This window comes from Carica papaya, chromosome 6 (genome assembly GCF_054855325.1).
Source record: "Carica papaya isolate Zhongbai chromosome 6, ASM5485532v1, whole genome shotgun sequence".
Taxonomy (NCBI): domain Eukaryota; kingdom Viridiplantae; phylum Streptophyta; class Magnoliopsida; order Brassicales; family Caricaceae; genus Carica; species Carica papaya.
Window position 1 is genome coordinate 3,162,845 of NC_142314.1, and position 18,799 is coordinate 3,181,643.

The 18,799-nt window shown below is 37.0% G+C and overlaps 3 protein-coding genes and 1 long non-coding RNA gene across 4 annotated transcripts; 2 read left to right on the forward strand and 2 right to left on the reverse strand.

The window, feature by feature from the left end:
* Positions 1-1,445: 1,445 nt before the first annotated feature.
* On the forward strand, positions 1,446-4,458 carry LOC148253223 (uncharacterized). The gene is made up of 2 exons (XR_015812794.1): positions 1,446-1,595; positions 4,113-4,458. It is a non-coding gene; the product is annotated as an uncharacterized LOC148253223 (long non-coding RNA).
* A 7,252-nt stretch (positions 4,459-11,710) lies between these two features.
* Positions 11,711-15,236, forward strand: LOC110816602 (Calcium-binding EF-hand family protein). The gene is made up of 5 exons (XM_088222834.1): positions 11,711-12,192; positions 13,825-14,121; positions 14,223-14,444; positions 14,581-14,709; positions 14,827-15,236. The coding sequence occupies exons 1-5, from the start codon at positions 11,923-11,925 to the stop codon at positions 15,031-15,033; spliced, it is 1,125 nt and encodes a 374-aa protein (XP_088078960.1). The 5' UTR covers positions 11,711-11,922; the 3' UTR covers positions 15,034-15,236.
* Positions 15,237-15,336: 100 nt separating this feature from the next.
* Positions 15,337-16,881, reverse strand: LOC110816601 (uncharacterized). Its single transcript, XM_022044854.2, has 2 exons — positions 16,347-16,881; positions 15,337-16,155 (listed from the first exon to the last, which is right to left on the reverse strand). The coding sequence occupies exons 1-2, from the start codon at positions 16,557-16,559 to the stop codon at positions 15,337-15,339; spliced, it is 1,032 nt and encodes a 343-aa protein (XP_021900546.2). The 5' UTR covers positions 16,560-16,881.
* A 138-nt stretch (positions 16,882-17,019) lies between these two features.
* LOC110816600 (uncharacterized) lies at positions 17,020-18,799 on the reverse strand. Its single transcript, XM_088222835.1, has 3 exons — positions 18,640-18,799; positions 18,055-18,145; positions 17,020-17,971 (listed from the first exon to the last, which is right to left on the reverse strand). The coding sequence occupies exons 1-3, from the start codon at positions 18,726-18,728 to the stop codon at positions 17,222-17,224; spliced, it is 930 nt and encodes a 309-aa protein (XP_088078961.1). The 5' UTR covers positions 18,729-18,799; the 3' UTR covers positions 17,020-17,221.

An 18,799-nucleotide genomic window follows, 5' to 3' on the forward strand; every position in this document is an offset into this window, starting at 1 on the left:
GTAAATTACTAAGCCTTAATACAACTGAGAGCAGCAGACATTCATGACCCATCTTGTGCTTCCTAGCTATTCTTGATTTGTAATCTGTCCAAAAAACATTGAAGGTTTCCTTTTATAATCTGCCCGCCGTGGCCCTTGATTCGATTGGCACATCATATTATGACAAAGAAACTAAGAAATCAATTTCTTATTCAAAAGGCACCATTAGGTTCTAATATGAAATAGATTACTGGAAAGAATGTTGACAAGCAAGAAAGAATATATACACTTTTAATCAAATGTTTCAGCATTTTAAAGGAAAAAAAAAAAAAAAAAAAAAAAGAAAGGCTAAAGAACTTTGAGAAAAGGAAAGAACAGGAGAAAAGAAAAGGCAAGCTCTGATAGAATCTGAATAGCAGAGAACCCTCAGTAAGTCCAAAGAACTTGTTCACTCCTCTGTAAAAGAAGATTAAAACTACTCCCAGATTTCCTTAGAAATCAAGATTTTGTGGTTCCTTGTTTCTGCCCAATGGATTGTGCTTGGATTGTAGATTGCCATATCTGGGTTACGACTATTCTCAGTGTCTGCTAAAAAATTCTATTTATAAAACAAAAGCACATTATACAGATGGCTAATAGAGACGGAAAGGCCGCGGAAGAACTGGAGACGGAAGATCACAACCAACATTATCATCGCGATAAGCATTGCTAGTTGTAAGCGTCAAGGTTAATTTTCTTTCCTGAGAAAAAAACAAAAGAAAAAGAAAAAGAAAACTGACCTTGATGACTCCCCTCGCTATAACTGTTATTTTCTTCACTGCAAATCTAAGCCGTGACCGCTGAGAGGCGAACAAAGCAAGAAGGCATTCCCAATAACCTATCTTGATGATTATGTTGGTTACGACATTGATCGTCATAAACAGCACCTTCTTCAAGATGCGAATCTTGAAGACTACATATAATATGATGATCTGCTGCGTTCTCGTTTCCATTTCTTCCGCATCATTTCCGGCGAGATTTATCGGTAAATTCACCGGCTAGGGGGTCCGGCGGTGATAACAAGACGCGATTTTGGTTGTCATGCTGAGAAGACGATTGCGAGAGGGAGATGAATACTCGATCAATTCAAAATCAAATCTAGTCCATCTGATGCCTGGTATACTTGATTATTTATATGGTGAAAGAATGGAACGGTGCGTTTAAGGATAGTTTCCCATAAAATTGGCACGTGTATGTCCAAAACGGTGCGTTTTGAACACACGTGTTAATTAAATGCAAAGATAACAAAATCAGTTAAAAAGAAAATGCGAAGAAGGGTTCGCATCAGAAATTGAATAAAGAATTTAAAAAAAAAAAAAAAAAACGGAGCGAAACTAAATTGATAACTTGTCAACTAACAAACAATCCTTTCGTTGTAAAGAGGATCGGCGACTTGCTGTTGTGAGAAGCCAAGTTCTTGATCAGGTGGAGCAATTGCAGACGGAGAAAAAAGAGAATGAGGTGTTTCTTGAAAGACGAAGATGCGAGGCAAGATGAAAGCGAGAGCATCCGCAACTGGATTGCTGAAGTTAGAGAAGCCGCTTACAATGCAGAGGATGAAATCGAGACGTTCGCTGGTAAATTATCTTCAATCGATTTGTAACTTTTACTGGTAATTTAATCTGGTTTATTTGAGTAGCTGAACCTGTAATTTTTATGAAAGAGGGATATTTTTAGACGGTTAGTTTCTGAGATAAACAGTAATATGTATCCGTTTCAATTTTAAAGAATTATTTTAAAAAATTTATTTTCGTACAATATTTTTTTTATTAATATGTTATAATTAGTTGGAATTAAGTATAATTTAGTTGTTGTAATTTTATTAATATATTAATAAATTAAAATTTTAATTTTATTAAATAAAATATTATTAATTTATTAATATTATTTTTTAATATATTTATAAAATTATAAATTCTATATATTTAATTAAATTTAAATTCATAAATTTTAAATAAAATATAATAAATTTTAACAATCGTGTTCACAATATATTTTTTATCAATTTGACAGTATTTTTTAAAAATTTTAACTAAATTTCTCTTGGAATGTAAATAATGATATTAATATTGCTTTTAGGATTTTTGTAATAACTGAAAAAAAAAAAAAGGGAGGGAAACGATACTATTTTAAAGAGGAAAAAACGACGTCGTTTTGCAAATGGGAAAAAAACGACGTCGTTTTGAGGAAACTGGTGGGATATAAATAAGGGGCCGGGAAGGAAGGAAAAATGGAAAGAAAAAGAAAAAGAAAAAAAAAAGAGAAAGAACAGAGGAAGAAGGGAGCGGGAAAGAGAAAGAGGAGAGGAAGGAAGGTATCAGAACGAGAGAGAAGGGAAGCGAAGCGAAGAGAAAAGGAGACCGCGGACAGTGATAGCGCGATCGGTAGGAAGAAGGAAGATGGAAATGGGAGGTACGGTAAAATATTTCAAATACGTGTGTAGATTTAAGATTTGAAATGTGGATGAGAAATTTGGAGGAGTGGTGTGTGTTTGTGAATGCTTACAGAGGTGGCAGTGTACGAAGGAAGCCGTGTAGGGTGAGGGTGTGCGATTAGGCGTGTGGAAGGAAGTTGGCCGCGTGAGAATCGCGGGAGGAGAGAGAAAGAAGGTGACGGTGTGGGTAAGGTCCGAGAGAGATGTAGGAGTGTGGAGTGAGTGGAGGCCGAGAGAGAGAAAGAGGTTGGCAGTGTGAGTGGAGTCCGAGAGAGAGGTAAGGGTGTGGAGTGAGTAGAGGCTAGGAGAGAGAGAGAGAGAGGTTGGCGGTGCGAGTGGAGGCCGAGAGAGAGGTAGGGGTGTGGAGTGAGTGGAGGTTGAGAGGGAGAAAGATTTGTGATGTTAGTGAGTTGTGTGAGAGGGAGCTGGATTGTGTGAGCCACGCGGGAGGAGAGAGAAAAATGTAGTGGCTGTGAGGATGAAGTTTGAGAGAGAGGTAGGGAGATGAAGTGAGTGAAAGCCAAGGGAGGGAAGGATCTGCGGCATGAGTGAGGTACATGAGGGAGTGGAGTGGGATTGCTGGAGCCTTGGGAGAGAGTAGGACCGGGTGAGCAATCAATAGAGAGAGAGAGAGAGAAAAGGTGTAGGCAGCGTGAGTAGAGTCCGTGGCGGCGGGGGAAAGACGGTGTGAGTGGAGACACCTAGAGTATGTCGCAGGTAGGGGGCAAAGGGGAGCAGTGGGAGAGAATGATCATCGTGTATGTGTGTGGCCCGATAGGGGTCAGTAGGTGGATGATGGTCGCCGATGTTGGTGACGAAAGTGAATGAAAATGGTGTGCGTGCGTGACCTGGTAGAGGTCAAGAGGTGGTTAATGGTCATCGATGTTGGTGACGGGAGAGAATGATCAGAGTGTGTGTGTGTGGCCTGGTAGGGGTCGAGAGGTGGTTAATGGTCGCCGATTTTGGTGACGGGAGAGCATGATCAGAGTGTGTGTGTGTGGCCCGATAAGGGCCAGTAGGTGGATGATGGTCGCCGATGTTGGTGACGAAAGTGAATGAAACTGGTGTGCGTACGTGGCCTGGTAGGGGTCGAGAGGTGGTTAATGATCGCCGATGTTGGTAACGGAAGAGAATGATCGGAGGTGTGTGTGTGTGACCCGATAGGAGTCGGTAGGTGGATGATGGTCGCCGATGTTGGTGACGAAAGTGAATGAAACTGGTGTGCGTGCGTGGCCTGATAGGGGTCGAGAGGTGGTTAATGATCACCGATGTTAGTGACGAGAGAGAATGATCGGAGTGTGTGTGTGTGTGGCCCGATAGGGGTCGGTAGGTGGATGATGGTCATCGATGTTGGTGACGAAAGTGAATAAAAATAGTGTGCGTGCGTGGGCCAGTATGGGTCAATAGGTGGTTAATGGTCGTCGATCTTGGTGGTGGGTGGGTGGCATCACTAGCACGCCTAGGGTGGCGTTGGGGGACGGAAACCTTAGGTGTGTAGGATTGTGGGATACGGGGGGGGGGGGGGGGGGGGGGGGGGGGGAGGCTTGGGTTAAGTAGTGAATCGTTGGTAGAGGCATGGGGTTTTATTGTTGCATCTCACACCTGTATTTTGAATTTTTACTGTACTGAGTTATATGAACTCACTCTTTATTCTTTACAGATGATGTAGGAACGGAGTCCGGATCGAAGTTGTTGGCGTCCAAACCTAGTGTGTAGAGTAATAGGATAAAGATTTTCATTTCTTTTGACAGAATTGAGTGTGTAAAAATTGATGGTATCATAGATATTGAGTACGGTTGTATTGTATGCGATGCCTCGTACATGATAGTAGGTTTATCATGATCATTGAATAAGGGATCGTGATAGTGTTTCCTTATGCATGACCGATTGATTGTGGAATTGGTTGTTTTGTTAATTACCCCCTAAACGTGAAAAGAAGGAAAAAAAAAACTTGGGGCGTTACAATTTTAAAGCCCATAATTCAAACATATAGTTGTAATTTTTTTTTTTTTTGGGGAGAAATTGATTTAAATAGTATATTTTTTTAATAAAGATTTAGGTATATGTTAATATGAGCAAGATGTGAAAAATATTATATATAATATACAATTAGATAAGTGAAAATTGGATCACCTTATGATGTAGTTAGAAGATACAATTTCAATATAATTCTTGGCCCTTTGAACCGACATGTATTATAAGTTAATTAACCGCTTTACCCTTGTTGGTAAATTTCACACAAAAAAATATACATATTTAAAAATTGAAAAGTTGCAATTAAATGAAATAACATATATAAATATTTTAATTTTTAAATTTTATTATATATTTAGTGAAACTGTAATGATTAAGTTAAATTAAATTTTTATTATATTTTTAAATAAAAGAAATATTTTGCAATATTTTGTTTCTATTGTTTAAGTTAACCATGACCTTTTTTAAAATTTTTTCACTAAAAAACTTGAAAGTTAATATATTTTAAATTTTAATTATATATAAAAACTAAAAAACTCCCTTCAGGTTTTATTTTCAGTTTTTATTATATATATTTTTATTTTTTTATTAAAATTTTTGAAATATATATCATTTTATGTTTATATTTTTAAATTATATTTTTATCTATTAATTTCAAATTTGACAAGCTCTTATTCAGTCTAAATTCAAGATTCAACTAAAAGAAGTAATAAATTTATTAAAATAAAATAAATTTAATTGAGTCATTATTTTTTATGTCATCCCTGTTAAATATTGTAACGACTCGGAACTTAAAAGAAAATAAATTATAAATCAATTGCGGAAGCGAAATAATAGCGTTAGGGTTTACATTTCTTACATAATAATTTATAATACCCAATAGGGAGTACGAGAATGACCATTCTAAAAGAACAACAAAAAATTAAAGAAATAATTAGAAAGTAAACAATTGAACATCATATTCGCAACCTTCTTGTGGATCGAGATCTGGATCTTGATTCTTTTGATCTGAAATGGTTAATGAAAGAGTGAGCTACATTAATCCAGTAAAAATGTCACACTACTTACCGATACAGAAATGAAGATTGGTAAAAATCTTGAAAACAACTAATAGAGGTCTTAATTTAAGTAAATTTATTATCATAAATAAAATCATCTATTGTACACTTACCATATCAAAATTTTCAAAACTGGCATATTGAGACAATAACATAACAATATTATAATCTCATATTCAATTAATCAAAACAATAACTTTCCATTTTAACCAGCCTACTGGTATCCATGGAGGTCCATAGGGATGTCCCTACTACGCGTGAACTCTTATTCAACATTTTCAATCAACCGGCGGTCCCTATACCCCGTCCGGTATGAGCGCCAAAAATATCATCCCTCAATACCCCGTCCGGTATGAGTATTAAAATACCAATTCTCGATACCCTGTCCGGTATGAAGCAACGTTCACAGTAGGGTTCTCTATGTACCCGGTCTGTCCACCATCTCTCAAGATATCTAGTAAGACTATCATTCATCAATTCAGTTAATCAAGCAATTTTCTATTTATATTTAATTTTTTTTTTGACTTTTTTCGGCAACCGAGATCCCTTAATGTGTTTTCTCACGAGGATGAGTAGAAAACCGGTCAAAATTGGCCAAAACTGGTAGAAAACAACCATCTCGAGGTAAACTGCCGCCGCGAGCAGCTGTGCCGTTGCCGGAGTACGGCGGCGACGCGGTGCAAGAATCCCGAAATTGGCCGAAAATAGTTTCTAACACGATTTTGGATTTTTTTTTGGTACTTTTAGGTACTTAAAGTAATCTCCGGAGAAAAACTAAAGAAATTTGGGGACCGCCAGTAGGTGTAGTTGAAAGCTTAACGTTTCAGACATCAATTCGAGTAAGAATCCATCACTTTATTCCCTGTTATAGAATTGATGTCTAATTATAAATAATACAGTATTTTGCGTGATTTACAAATATTGATAATTAAATATTACTAATGGAGCCTAAACCGGTTATTTATTACTAGTTGTTATGTTTTAATTGATTGATTGATTTTTTAGTTTCGACTGCATGATACTATACTAGAATTGGTATGATGATTCGTTTGTATTCCTTGATGCATGTATTGCTTGTTTTGCATGGTTCACAGTTAATTTGAAAAACTAGGCTCCATTAGGAACCTTTAATTATCGATATTTTTAAATCACGCAAAATACTGTATTATATATAATTAAACTTCAATTTCATAACAAGAAATAAGGTAAGGTATTATTACTCAAATTGATGTCCAAAACGCTAAGCTTTCAACTGCACTTATTGGCGGTCCCTGGGTTCCCTGAATTTTCTTTTGGGGATTAAAATACGCTCCAAATACCTAGAAATATCCCAAAAAATTTAAAATCGGTCTTAGAAACCCTTTTCGGCCAATTTTGGGATTTCGACATGGCGTCCCCACCGTGCTCCTGTGATGGCAACGCTGCCTGCGACGGTAGTTTGCCTTGGGTTGGCCGTTTTCAGCTAGTGTTGGCCAGTTTTATACTCATTCCTGTGAGAAACACGTTAAGGGGCATCGGTTGGCCCAAAAAAGTCGAAAAACAGAGGATTATCGGCGGTGGGATTTCCTGTAACGGCCCCGGAAATATTGTAATGAAATGAGTATTTAAATATATCGAATGCGGAAGCGAGATCAAAATTTCAGTTAACATCCCTTACACGAAAAACCAAAAACGTACTTAAAATATAAAAGGTTAAACTAACTAAGAAAGAAAACTCGAAAATAAACTATGCGTATGACTACAGAGTCTCTAGGCATCCCCTTCGTCGTCCTCCTGCGGAACGGGCTCGGGAACCATGTCTTCCTGATCTGAAATGGTTAATTAAGGAGTGAGCTACACTAGCCCAGTAAGAACATCACGATATCTCACTGTCACGGAGATAAAGGTGGGTAGAAAACCACAAAAAGATCAATAGAGCATAATTTACAACAAAACCTTTTATCAATAATAAAACTTTTACCATCCACTTACCTTGGTGGAATTTATGAAAACAATATGAGAAAAACAATAACATTATCATAATCATTGAATAATCTAAGCTGTAAAACATAACACTTATCACGCCTCTTGTAATTCAATCATTGTACAACATATCTTTTTTTTTTCTCATTTACCAGCCTACTAGTATCCGTGGGGGTCCATAGGGGTTCCGCTACCCGTTAACCTTTAACTTTCATAATCAGTTTCCAGGGCCGTCCCCATACCCCGTCCGGTATGGCGCCAAAACCATGAACCTCAATACCCCGTCCGGTATGAGGGTGAAACGGGCCGTCCCCATACCCCGTCCGGTATGGGCGCCAAAACCATAAGATCTCCATACCCCGTCCGGCATGTGAGACCACAATCCCGGTAGGGTTCCCTACGGACCTGGTCCGTCCACCATCTCCCAGGATATCTAGTCAGGCTGACCCCCATAATACAATTATCAGTCTACACAATCTTTCATTTTCCTTTTCCTCAATCAGCATCATCAATTCACATTTAAACAAGTAAATCGTAATTCATACCAAACAGACAACATACAGTATCAGTTTTTCAGTCATTCAACCCATAATTAATAAAAACGTAATACATGCACACAAATCTGTAAAATGAACACATCAAACCTCATTTTGCATTTAAAGCTGTAAACAGGCCAAATAACAGTAAATCATCAATCACACTAGACTCGGGCTCCATTAGCAACCTTAAGCAATTTCACACATGCGTTAATTCAAGAAATACCGTTTTATCATTTTGAACTTTAATACCGTGATAGGAAATAGGGTGAGGGGTCCTTACTTATTTTCGAGATCCGAATACGATTCACAGTGCGCCTGCAGGCCGTCCCTAATTTTCCCTGAATTTTTCCCGGGAAACTGAAACACACTAACAGTACCTGCACGTGTTCCAAAAAAATTCCAAATTAGGCCCAGGGCCTCCTTCGGCCCAAATCGCAACTCCGGCACGGCGGCTCCGCCGTGCTCCGGCGACGGCGCCGCCGCTGGCGGCGGCGAGTCGCCTCGGGTTGGCTGTTTTCGGCCGTTTTCGGCCAAATTCGGCCACGCTCGCATTGGTCCTTGTCAGAAAACAACCCTAGGGCCCTCGGGGGGCCAAAAAATCACGGAAAAACGGAGCTTACCGGCGGCGGCGCTCTCGGGTGCAGCGGCTCTCCGGCGAGGTTCGTGTTTTGGTGATTCGGCTCCGGTCAACCTGTAGAGAAAAGAATGGTGATCACGGTGATATAAAAATTGCATCGAACGGAGGCCGGGAAGGGCCTCGTCGGAGGCAAAAACCGAGAGGGGGCGCGGCGGCGCCGCTGGGCTTCGGCCGCGTATTCCGGCCGTTTGGCCGGGATTTCGGCCTCGATTTGGCCATAGGAGGAATCAGCGGGGAAAAACGAGTCGGGGGTATGAAATTTACCTCGATCGGCGGTCGGAAATTTCCCCGGTGCGGCGGCGAGTGGCGGCGGGTGGCGGCGGTCGGCCTCTGGTTCGTCTTCTCCGGCGAGCGGCTGGCGGCTAGGGTTTGTGGTCTGGTGTGGGGGTTCTATTTATAACCCCTTGCCTTTTGATCACAGCCGTTCATTTCGTTTTAATCTGGGCCGTTCGTTTTTGATTGAATCTGGGCTGTCCGTGCGTTTGAATCTGGGTCGTCCGATCGCGCGATTGATCTGGGTCGTCGGATCGCACCCACGCGGATCGCCAACGTGGCTCCTTTCGGAGTGACGCGATCTTGCCACGTGGCAGGCCCTGGTTGGCCGGGACTGCTGACCGGGCCTGCTGACGTGGCTGCTGACGTGGCCCACCCTTTTTTTTTTTTTTTTTTCCTCCTTTCCGGGTGCTACATTTCCGATATGGCCACTCCGCTGGATCACCTTCACGGTTGGACATTTTTCTTCGGTCAACCTGTGAAAAATAAAATAGTGAATATAATGGTAGAAAAATTACATGAAACGAGAATAAAAAAGGGTCTCATCCGAGGTAGTTTTTATTTTTTTCACAGCGGCGCCGCCGGGATTTACCTACAGTTTTCGGCTCATCCGCCGATCCTTTTGCTCCGATTTGGCTATGCGGGTGTTCAAAATCAAATTTCGAATGATTGAGAGAATTTTTATTTTTTTTAGCGGTAGGAGGTGGCTCCGGCGCGGCAGCGGGCGGCAGTCGATTCCCTTTCGAGCGACTAGGGTTAGGGTTTGGTATAAAGTGATGTATTTATATCCGTTTTCTTTTAATATGGGTCGTCAATCGCGTTTGATCTGGACCGTTCGATTGCGTTTAAATAGGAAATAAATATAGACCGTTGATCGCGATTTGGTCTGGACCATACGATCATGTTTAAATAGGGAATGAATCTGAGCCGTTCATCGCGTTTAATCGTGACCCTCCGATCGCACATGAGGAGAGAATGGATCCAGACCGTCCACACGCACGGAAATAAATTCAGACCGTCCGATCACGGACATGCGGATTGCCAGCGTGGCCTCCCGAGTGGTACCGCGTCAGTGTACCTTGACATGCGGCGCACTCCTGTTCGTCAGAGCTACTAACTGAGCCGTCCTACGTGGTATATTTTTCTTAAATTATATTTTGACCTACAATTTCTAATTTTTCTTTCAAAAACACCTCCGTAATCTAAATTTTTATCCATTTTTTCTAAAATTATTTTTAATTTTATCACCCTACTTATTTTTCTTATTTTTTACCTTAAATAAAAATTTAAAAATTATAATGTCTATAATATTTTAAAATTTTTAAAATTAATTTCGGTTATTATAAATATGGCACCAAAATTATTAGTAATTAAATTTTATTTTCGTTTCAATAATTAAATAATATATGTATATAAAAAATAATAAATATTATAATTTTTATAAAAACATAATTGAAATTGCTAAATGCCATACAAGTCAAATTGCGTTATCGACCACAAAGGATAAAAAGGTACGTGAGGCGGAGAGAGATTAGATCACGATACGAGCGAGCTTTTTAAGGTGGGAATAAAATCGTCCGTACTTTTCATTCACATATGACACGTAATCAGGACAGATCAGCGAGGATAAATTGGTCTGACAAAATGACACGTGTAATGTACCTATTGGATATCGAAAGTAAAAGACAAGACCTAGACTCCACACCCACTCTGTGTCAGTTTTTAACATTTTTCCTCGAGTCGCTCATATCGCCCCACGTGTCCTAACCACATATGGATTAGTGGTCTCAACTCTTTCTCTCTCCTCTTATCCACACATGTCTTTTAATTCTTATTTTTTTTTAATTTATATATATCTAATTCGTAAAATCATGTGCTTTAATTAATAATAAAAAATATAAAAATATGATATATATATATACATTTTATATATAATATTACTTTATTTTTCTGATAAATAGATAATGGCTTAATTATTATAATTTTGAGCTATGAATTGTCTATGTTTATGTCACCACTATGTATTAATTTAAAAATCTCCCTTAATTTTTTTTTTTTAAATTTATTTTGTTGTAAAATACTCTAGAAACTGAAGAGGGTTTCTAGAATCTTGTTTATTATTTTTATTTTTAATGTAAATCTATTATTATAAACTATAGTCTAAAATAAAAACCTAAGATGATATGCTTTAAGATGGTTTAATTTCATTCATAATTATTCTTTTAGTAACTTTAACAAATCATGAAATTTTAGTTAAAATCTTATAATTTTTTTCCTTTAATTATCAAATTCAGTAATTCTTGTTTAAATTAATTATCGAATATCACTCACCAAAATATAATATTTCACTCTTTGGATTTGTGATAAAGTAATAAAAGAAATTTCAATAATTTTGTACTGTTTATAGCTATGATGATGTGATAAAAAATTTTAATTGAATTAAATGACGAAATTATTGTATTTGTTTGACTTGCTTTTTAATTTGGGTAAAAAAAAAAATCAATTTTTTTTAAATAAAATAAGGTCCTTTATGAAATTATAATAATTTATTAAAATAAATTTTAATTTAATTATTATAATCTATTAACATATTAATAAATAAAATTTGATGTTCATATAATTATGATTAAGTGATTTTTAATTTTGAGAAAATTCATGCTCTCATTTTTTATCTCTCCTTTTATTTTCCTTCAAAAACAAAAAAAAAAAAATTTCTAGAAAATGCATCCAAACAGAGCCTTCACTTTCACCTTTTCCTTTGAACTACCCCATAACTAAAGCGCAACAGAGCACACAGTGTATACATATATAAAGCTGCCACCCCAAGAACAAGAGAGAGAGACAGAGAGACAGAGATAAAGGAAACGAGCAAGGAGAGCCTCATCTCACCTCCCCCACTCAACTCACTCACCCGTCAGCTTTAACTCGTGTTCAACTCACGAGACTCACAAGAAAAACCCCCCTGCTTCCATCCCCCAACACCCAATAAAGCAAAGGAAAAAGCTAAAAAAAAGCAGAGAAGAATTAATGGAGACTTGCGCTACAACAACCATAACATCACAGAAGAAAAGTCATGAGCAGAGCCAGCAGGTAGTAGATGGTTCTGGTATAATAGAGTTGGTTGGGAACGATGAGGTTTTTAGCAGTTTCGTAGAGCATAAGTTTCAGGAGCTGGACGAAGACAGAGACGGTCAGCTCTCTGTTAAGGAACTTCAGCCTGCTGTTGCTGATCTTGGAGCTGCCCTTGGCCTGCCCTCTCAGGGCTCTTCTCCTGACTCTGATCATATCTATTCTGAGGTCTGTGCCTCCAAAATATCTTCAATTTTTTTCTGGGTGTTTCCTTTTTTTTTTTTTTTTGGTTTTCTTTGTTGAATTTTCTGGTTCTTGATTTGAGGAGATTCAAGGAGATGGACAATGCATGTCTTGGTTTTTCTCTTCTTTGATTTTGTTGAATGATCTGAATTTAGGTTGATGTTTACATGGTTTTCTTTTCTGGGTATTAATTGAATTTACTATTGAATTTTTCCCGCAGATTTTTCTGTCAAAATATAATGACAAACACCCAAGAAAAAGAAATTTCTAAAATCACAAAATTCAGGGGTTACTTATCTATTTATGTCAAAGACTGTTGAGCATAAAACAATCAAATATACAAAATGTTTTCAAGTCTTTTTATGATATAATAAAAGTTGTATTTGAGACTAGAGGAAAGATGTAGAAAAACAGAGAAACATCATGATGATCAATTCTTGATGCAAGCTAAATCAAGCCATATGGAAAAGATAAGGTGTTATATTACGTCTGACTTTGACTTTTCTTTTCCTGCTTGGGTTTAACAAGTACTTTAAAGTACCAAAATTCTGAATCATCTTCCATAAATTAGTTAAAATTTGCATGCTTTAATAATTTCCTTTGTTTCCCCAGCCTTTTGGATGTATTTATATATATGTGCATGCTTGTCTTGCTAATTGTAAAATAAAAGCAATGATTAAACAAAGTTGTGGGCTCACATGTACTTCCAAGTGTTCCTTTTGTTTTATATATATATATATATACATACTTTATATCTCCATGTTTATCTTACTTTCAGTAGAAAATGTTTCTTGCTATATAGAAGTATTAGAAGAAAACAACATTTGTTTAAAAGATTTCTATATCAGGCAACTGGAGAAAATTCCGAATTATTATTCAACAAGGTCGGTGTTTTGTGGGGTTTTAATTTTGCTTTCGGTTGAACCTTTCTTTTTTCCCCAACTTGGCTTCTTTGCCCCCTACTTTAATAATTTTTTTCTTGTTATTCAAAAGAGGATTCTAGTGATTAATAGTGTCGAAACTACTTGTGTTATGTCTTTTTTCAGAACTTTATTATAAAAGTTTGAACATGAATGAATGTCTTAATCCGACCAAGTATGTTCCTTTTTGCTTGTGTTCTCCTTAATCAACTTGTGTAAAACTGATAGTAAGATTCTACCTAATCTACTAGAAGATGCGGGTAAACTAACCCTAATCAGCTATATTGTAATAAAGCACACAAATTTATTGTGTAGTAGTATTTCCTCCAATTGGGTGCCTGATAAATATGTAAGCTTTTGGTGGAGCATCATTTTCCTTCCCACAAAAAAACAAGTAGAACCCTAATATCATGGTGGTCCTTAGAGTCAACAATATGGTAAGGTTTTTGATTGGATCCATCTTCCCCCCAACCAAAGAAGAAAGGGTAAAGAGAAGATCTTGAAGCTAAAAATAAGGTTTTTCTTCCTTTCTTTTGTCGGTGGATCTTTAATGAGTGATTGGATTTGGGTAATAGGAAATTAAGAAATAAAGTACTTGGTGGTTGGTTCTTACTTGTTGGCATGTTATATGTTTCCATATGGTAATAGTTAGAAGTACTTAATGAGTGCTTTTACTTTTTGATATGTTATGTTACAGGTTTTGAATGAATTCACTCATGGCAAGCAGCAAAAGGTGAGCAAATCTGAATTTAAAGGAGTTCTTTCAGACATTCTACTAGGTATGGCGGCTGGTTTGAAACGAGATCCTATTGTGATCCTCCGAATTGACGGGGAAGATCTCTTAGAGTTCATCAATAGTCCAAGTTATGAACCTGAGATGGCATCACTATTTACTCAGATAGAGTCACCTGAAGTATCACTTCGGGATTACATTGTTAAGGCTTTTGAAAAACTTTCTGTTGATCAAGGGATGCCCCCTTCTTCGGATTCTTGGGTAATAAATCGAAACTTCTTGCACACATTTCAACTTATATTGAGAAAATGAATGTTTCTATGACAAATTTTGACCCTCCTCGGCTGCTTTTGCTTGTGTAGGTTATGAGCACCATTGTAGAACCAGCTTTGGATTCTTGTACTGTGGATAGTTATAAGGAAACATGTATTTCACAATATATATTCCTGGTGGAGTTCAAGAAAGTATCGGAAACTGTGGCTCAACACCTCAAAGAGCAGCCAGTGATAGTTGCTCATAGTGAAAATACCTTTGACGGAAACGGCATCAAGAGATTATTGTCCAACAAGTTTGAATTAGACAAGGTATATCTCCAAGTCTTGAGACAATTTTGTTTTCTTGCTCTCAAATCTGTCAGTTTCCTAGATGTAGTGTTTGATTGAAATGTTTCAGCCTTAATGAACGCAATTAGTATTTATTGCAATCGGGTTTTTGATGCAGACACTGCACACAGCCTTCGAAAACGCTCCAAAAGATCGTAATGGGAAAATCTCAAAGGACTATTTACGTGTTGTGCTGGATCAAGTGGCTCCATCAGCTGGGTTACCTCCAATTGGTGCAGTTGAGGAGGTATTGTTTCGAGACCTATCTTTGATCCAACCAATATCCATTTAAGTTTACGCTTAACTGGTTTTGCCTGTCCTGGATACTGATCAGAATCTCTATTTTTGTATTAACATTCTATAGATGGACAAAATTATCGAGGATGTGCTGAAAATTACAAACGCGGATGATGGAAAGATGGTTAAAGAAGACGAATTCAAGAAACTCTTGACTGAAATCTTGGGAAGCATCATGTTGCAGCTAGAGAGCAATCCCATCTTGGTGTCTTCTAATTCGGTTGTGCACGAGCCACTTGCCTCATCTTCTACGCTACTGCAGCCGTCTTCCTAGTTTACTAATAACATATATATGGTAACTGTCTATGATATATCAAGTAAACAAAAAGTAAGTAAAATAAATTAATTTTGGCCAAAAAGTTATCTTTTGCATAAGATATGTATTATCAGTTCATCGATTATGCCAATGGCATATAACTGCCGTATGTATATTATCTTTTTATAGAATCAAATATCCGGAATCGTCATCATAGACCATATTCAACTACTAATAATTTGAATGACATCTTTACAAAGATTTTATTTTAATGGTTTTGACTGATAGAAGACTGATAAATTTGAAAAAGGACAGAACTTTTTAAGGTCCATCACCTTTCTCTTGAAGAGAAGAGTTGGGAAAGTCCTTGGTTCCCCAACAAGCCTTGGCCAATCTCATTGCATCATACTCTCCTTCAACCCAATCAAGCCCTTGTTTAGGTAAAGTCAAGCTGAAACCATAATAAACAATACAAGCAAAAAAAGATCCTACCCAGAAAACCCAATGACCTTTCCATAGTAATCCACCTTGCAATATGGCAGCACCAAAGCACTTTGCTGGATTTAAGCCGGCACCCGCATAGGCAGTCTGGCCCGTGACTGTAATCGATACAAACACAGCAAGTGCCATTGCTCCCGCAATTTGAGCACATACTTTTGATACGCCAAGCTCCTTGGACCTCCTCTTGTCGAAAGCTACATTTACTGCTACGAAAAGTACTAAGAATGTGCAAGAAAACTCTAGCATCAATGCAACTCCTAGGTGTAACCCAGTTGATCCATGTCCCTTAATGCTGCAGCCTCCTAAAGAGAATTTAGTAGCAGAATCATGGTTCATCACACTCTTGATTATGATGAAACTTATGATAGAGCCTAAACATTGTGCTAAGAAATAGAAGGCAGCACGAGTTATTGTTATGATGCCTTTGAGGGTGGCAATGAATGTGAAGACTGGGTTCATATGGCCGCCTGAGATAGGAATTGTCGCCATGAGGAAGAAAAAGAGGATGACAAAGACGACAATTGGAACGAGAAGCTTTGATTCTACCTCGTGAAAGTTTAGACACGCGACAATAGAAATAGTCAATGTAAATAATAGACATGTTGTTCCTACTAATTCAGTGATTGCTGCTCCCCACATCTGTAAAAATTAAATTAAATTTTTATAAATTAACAAAATTTTATAGAAAAAAAAAAACATACGAATCATTTAATTTATAAATTATATATTATTTAACAAAATTATAAAATCAACTATAAGAGTTTAAACTTTAATTTCATATGATTAATTAATTGTAATTAAATTATTTATAAATGAACAATAATGATTACCTCTTGAGAGAAAAATTCATGAGCACCAATGGAAGCCAAAAAACTATTGTTCTTAGATATTCTTGTTGGACTTGTTTTATCATAATTCTCAATTGAAGTAGATAAAGCACTATGAGTGGATCGATCAGAGGAGACAATGACTGACTCCATGGTGTCTAAGAACTTATGAATGTAGAGCTGGCTAGAATGCAAGAAAATGAGCTTTCTGTTCATATATATGTATATATATATATATATATATTCATGGCACTGCTTAGCAGAGTAAATTTAAATAACACTGATAAAATAAAAGATTACTAATTATTTTTTAAAAATAAATTTTTGAAGAAAAAATCCAAAAGACAGCTAATAAATGTTTATAGGGATTATCTAGTGGTAGCTGAGAAAGAGTTGTTTGGCAGTGAAGTGAATCAGCATGTTCATCAACTAGAAAATATATATATATATATATGTGCGTGTGTATATGCTCTGTTATATACCGTATATTGTTTTATTAGTCTAAGATATGGGAATTTCTAAGAGATAATACCCAACTAATCTTTACTCAAATCATTAACTAAGAAATAATAGAAAAACAAACAATATTATCTTGAGAATTTTCTGAACATATACCTTATATATACATATACAAATGTAAGATATGCTGCATATAATTGCAATGAAAACATATATATACTGATGAACATTTTGCATTTATTCCATCAGACGATGAAACCAAGGCATGTTTGGTTAGAGACCCAACATTAGCATTTGCAGGATCGATACAAACCTACAAAACCTACCTTACTTTAACAGCATTAATATATATATATATATATATATATATATAATATAACAGTACACCATAATAATTACCCATCAACATGCTCCTTAATTTAATCTCCACCGTGAAAATGTTCACGAGGAATCATCTTTATATATAATGCAAAAGCTACACAAGCTATAACTGGGCCTGCCCAAAAGACCCAATGTCCACTCCATAGATGGCCTCCTCTTATCAGCGCTGGGCCCAAACATCTCGCCGGGTTCATCCCAACCCCGGCATAGCCCTTTGTTGCAGTCACTGTCGTGGATACAAACACGATTAAGCCCACAACCACTCCGATTACAAGGCAAACCATGAACCGGCCCAAGGCCTTGGCTTGACGATAATCGAAGGCAACCCATATCGACGCAAAGAGAAACACAAATGTACAAATTATCTCGAGCCAAAGGGCCTGGCCTGTCTCAAGCCCGATCACTACTGGTCCGTGTCGGCCAGGAACGACAACAGTGAGCGTGCAACCTCCGAGTGAAAATGTTTGTTGAATGGTGCTGTTTACCACAGCTTTTAGGGCCAATGCACCTAGAATGCCACCAATACATTGGGCCAGAATGTAGACGATAGCCCGAGAGACCGAAATGAGGCCCGTTAGAACAGCGGCAACGGTTACAATAGGGTTGATGTGGCCGCCGGAGATCGGAGAGGTAGCGAGGAGGAGAATTGTGACGGTGATGGCAACAAGAAATGACATTATAAGGTGTGGAGTCTTGGTTTGAGTCTCATAGGAAGATATGACTATTGTGTCCATTGCAAAAACAAGAACTGCTGTGCCCAGAAGCTCTGCCAAAGACGCTCTCCATACCTAAAATTATTATGTTAAATAAGAAATTATGTATATATATATATATATATAAAAATGAAGCTAAAAACACACTGACTCTAAACCTTCAAAGAAAATAGGTCTTTGAAGCCCAAGACTCCTGTCAATGTAGTTGGAGTTTTCTTCTTCCCTTTCTCTGTATTCCTTTGCTGAGCCCTGTAAAATATTTGTTTCAAAAGAACAGTTTAGAAAATCTTAAATTAATTTCTCAAAAAAAAAAAAAAAGAGAATTATTGCCTGTTCAAAATTATTCCTTCAATTTTCACTTTCTTTACAACCCTTAGAATTGAGGATCTCAACTCTACATAACCTAATATATTTTAATATTCAATTTTTAGCATATGTAATTAGAAATTTTTTCATCAATTTTGCATAATTTCAAATGCATTCTTGGATTTTACATTAAATCCTTAAAATCTTAAAAAGGTGAACTTAATCATAATTTTATATGTAATTAGAACAATACCCTCATAATTTTTTCATCAATTTTGACACATATTCATTAAAAAATAATAATTTTTTTTTTTTTTTGTCATTTTAATACAATTTAGAACTTTTCTAAATTACCCTAAGCATGAATTTAACAATCTTTTTTTAAATGTATTGTAATATATATATATATATGGGTATAAATGGAAGTAAGTACTTACATTGGTGTAGAGGCAACTGGTTGAATTCTGGTGGCAGAATAGGGATTCTCTTCATCTTCAACCACAATGGCTCCTCCATTTCTAGCCATGTCTCCACCTTACCTCTTTCTTCTCTCTTCATTTATAGACACAAGCTTAAGCAAGTTGTGTTAGTTGCAGT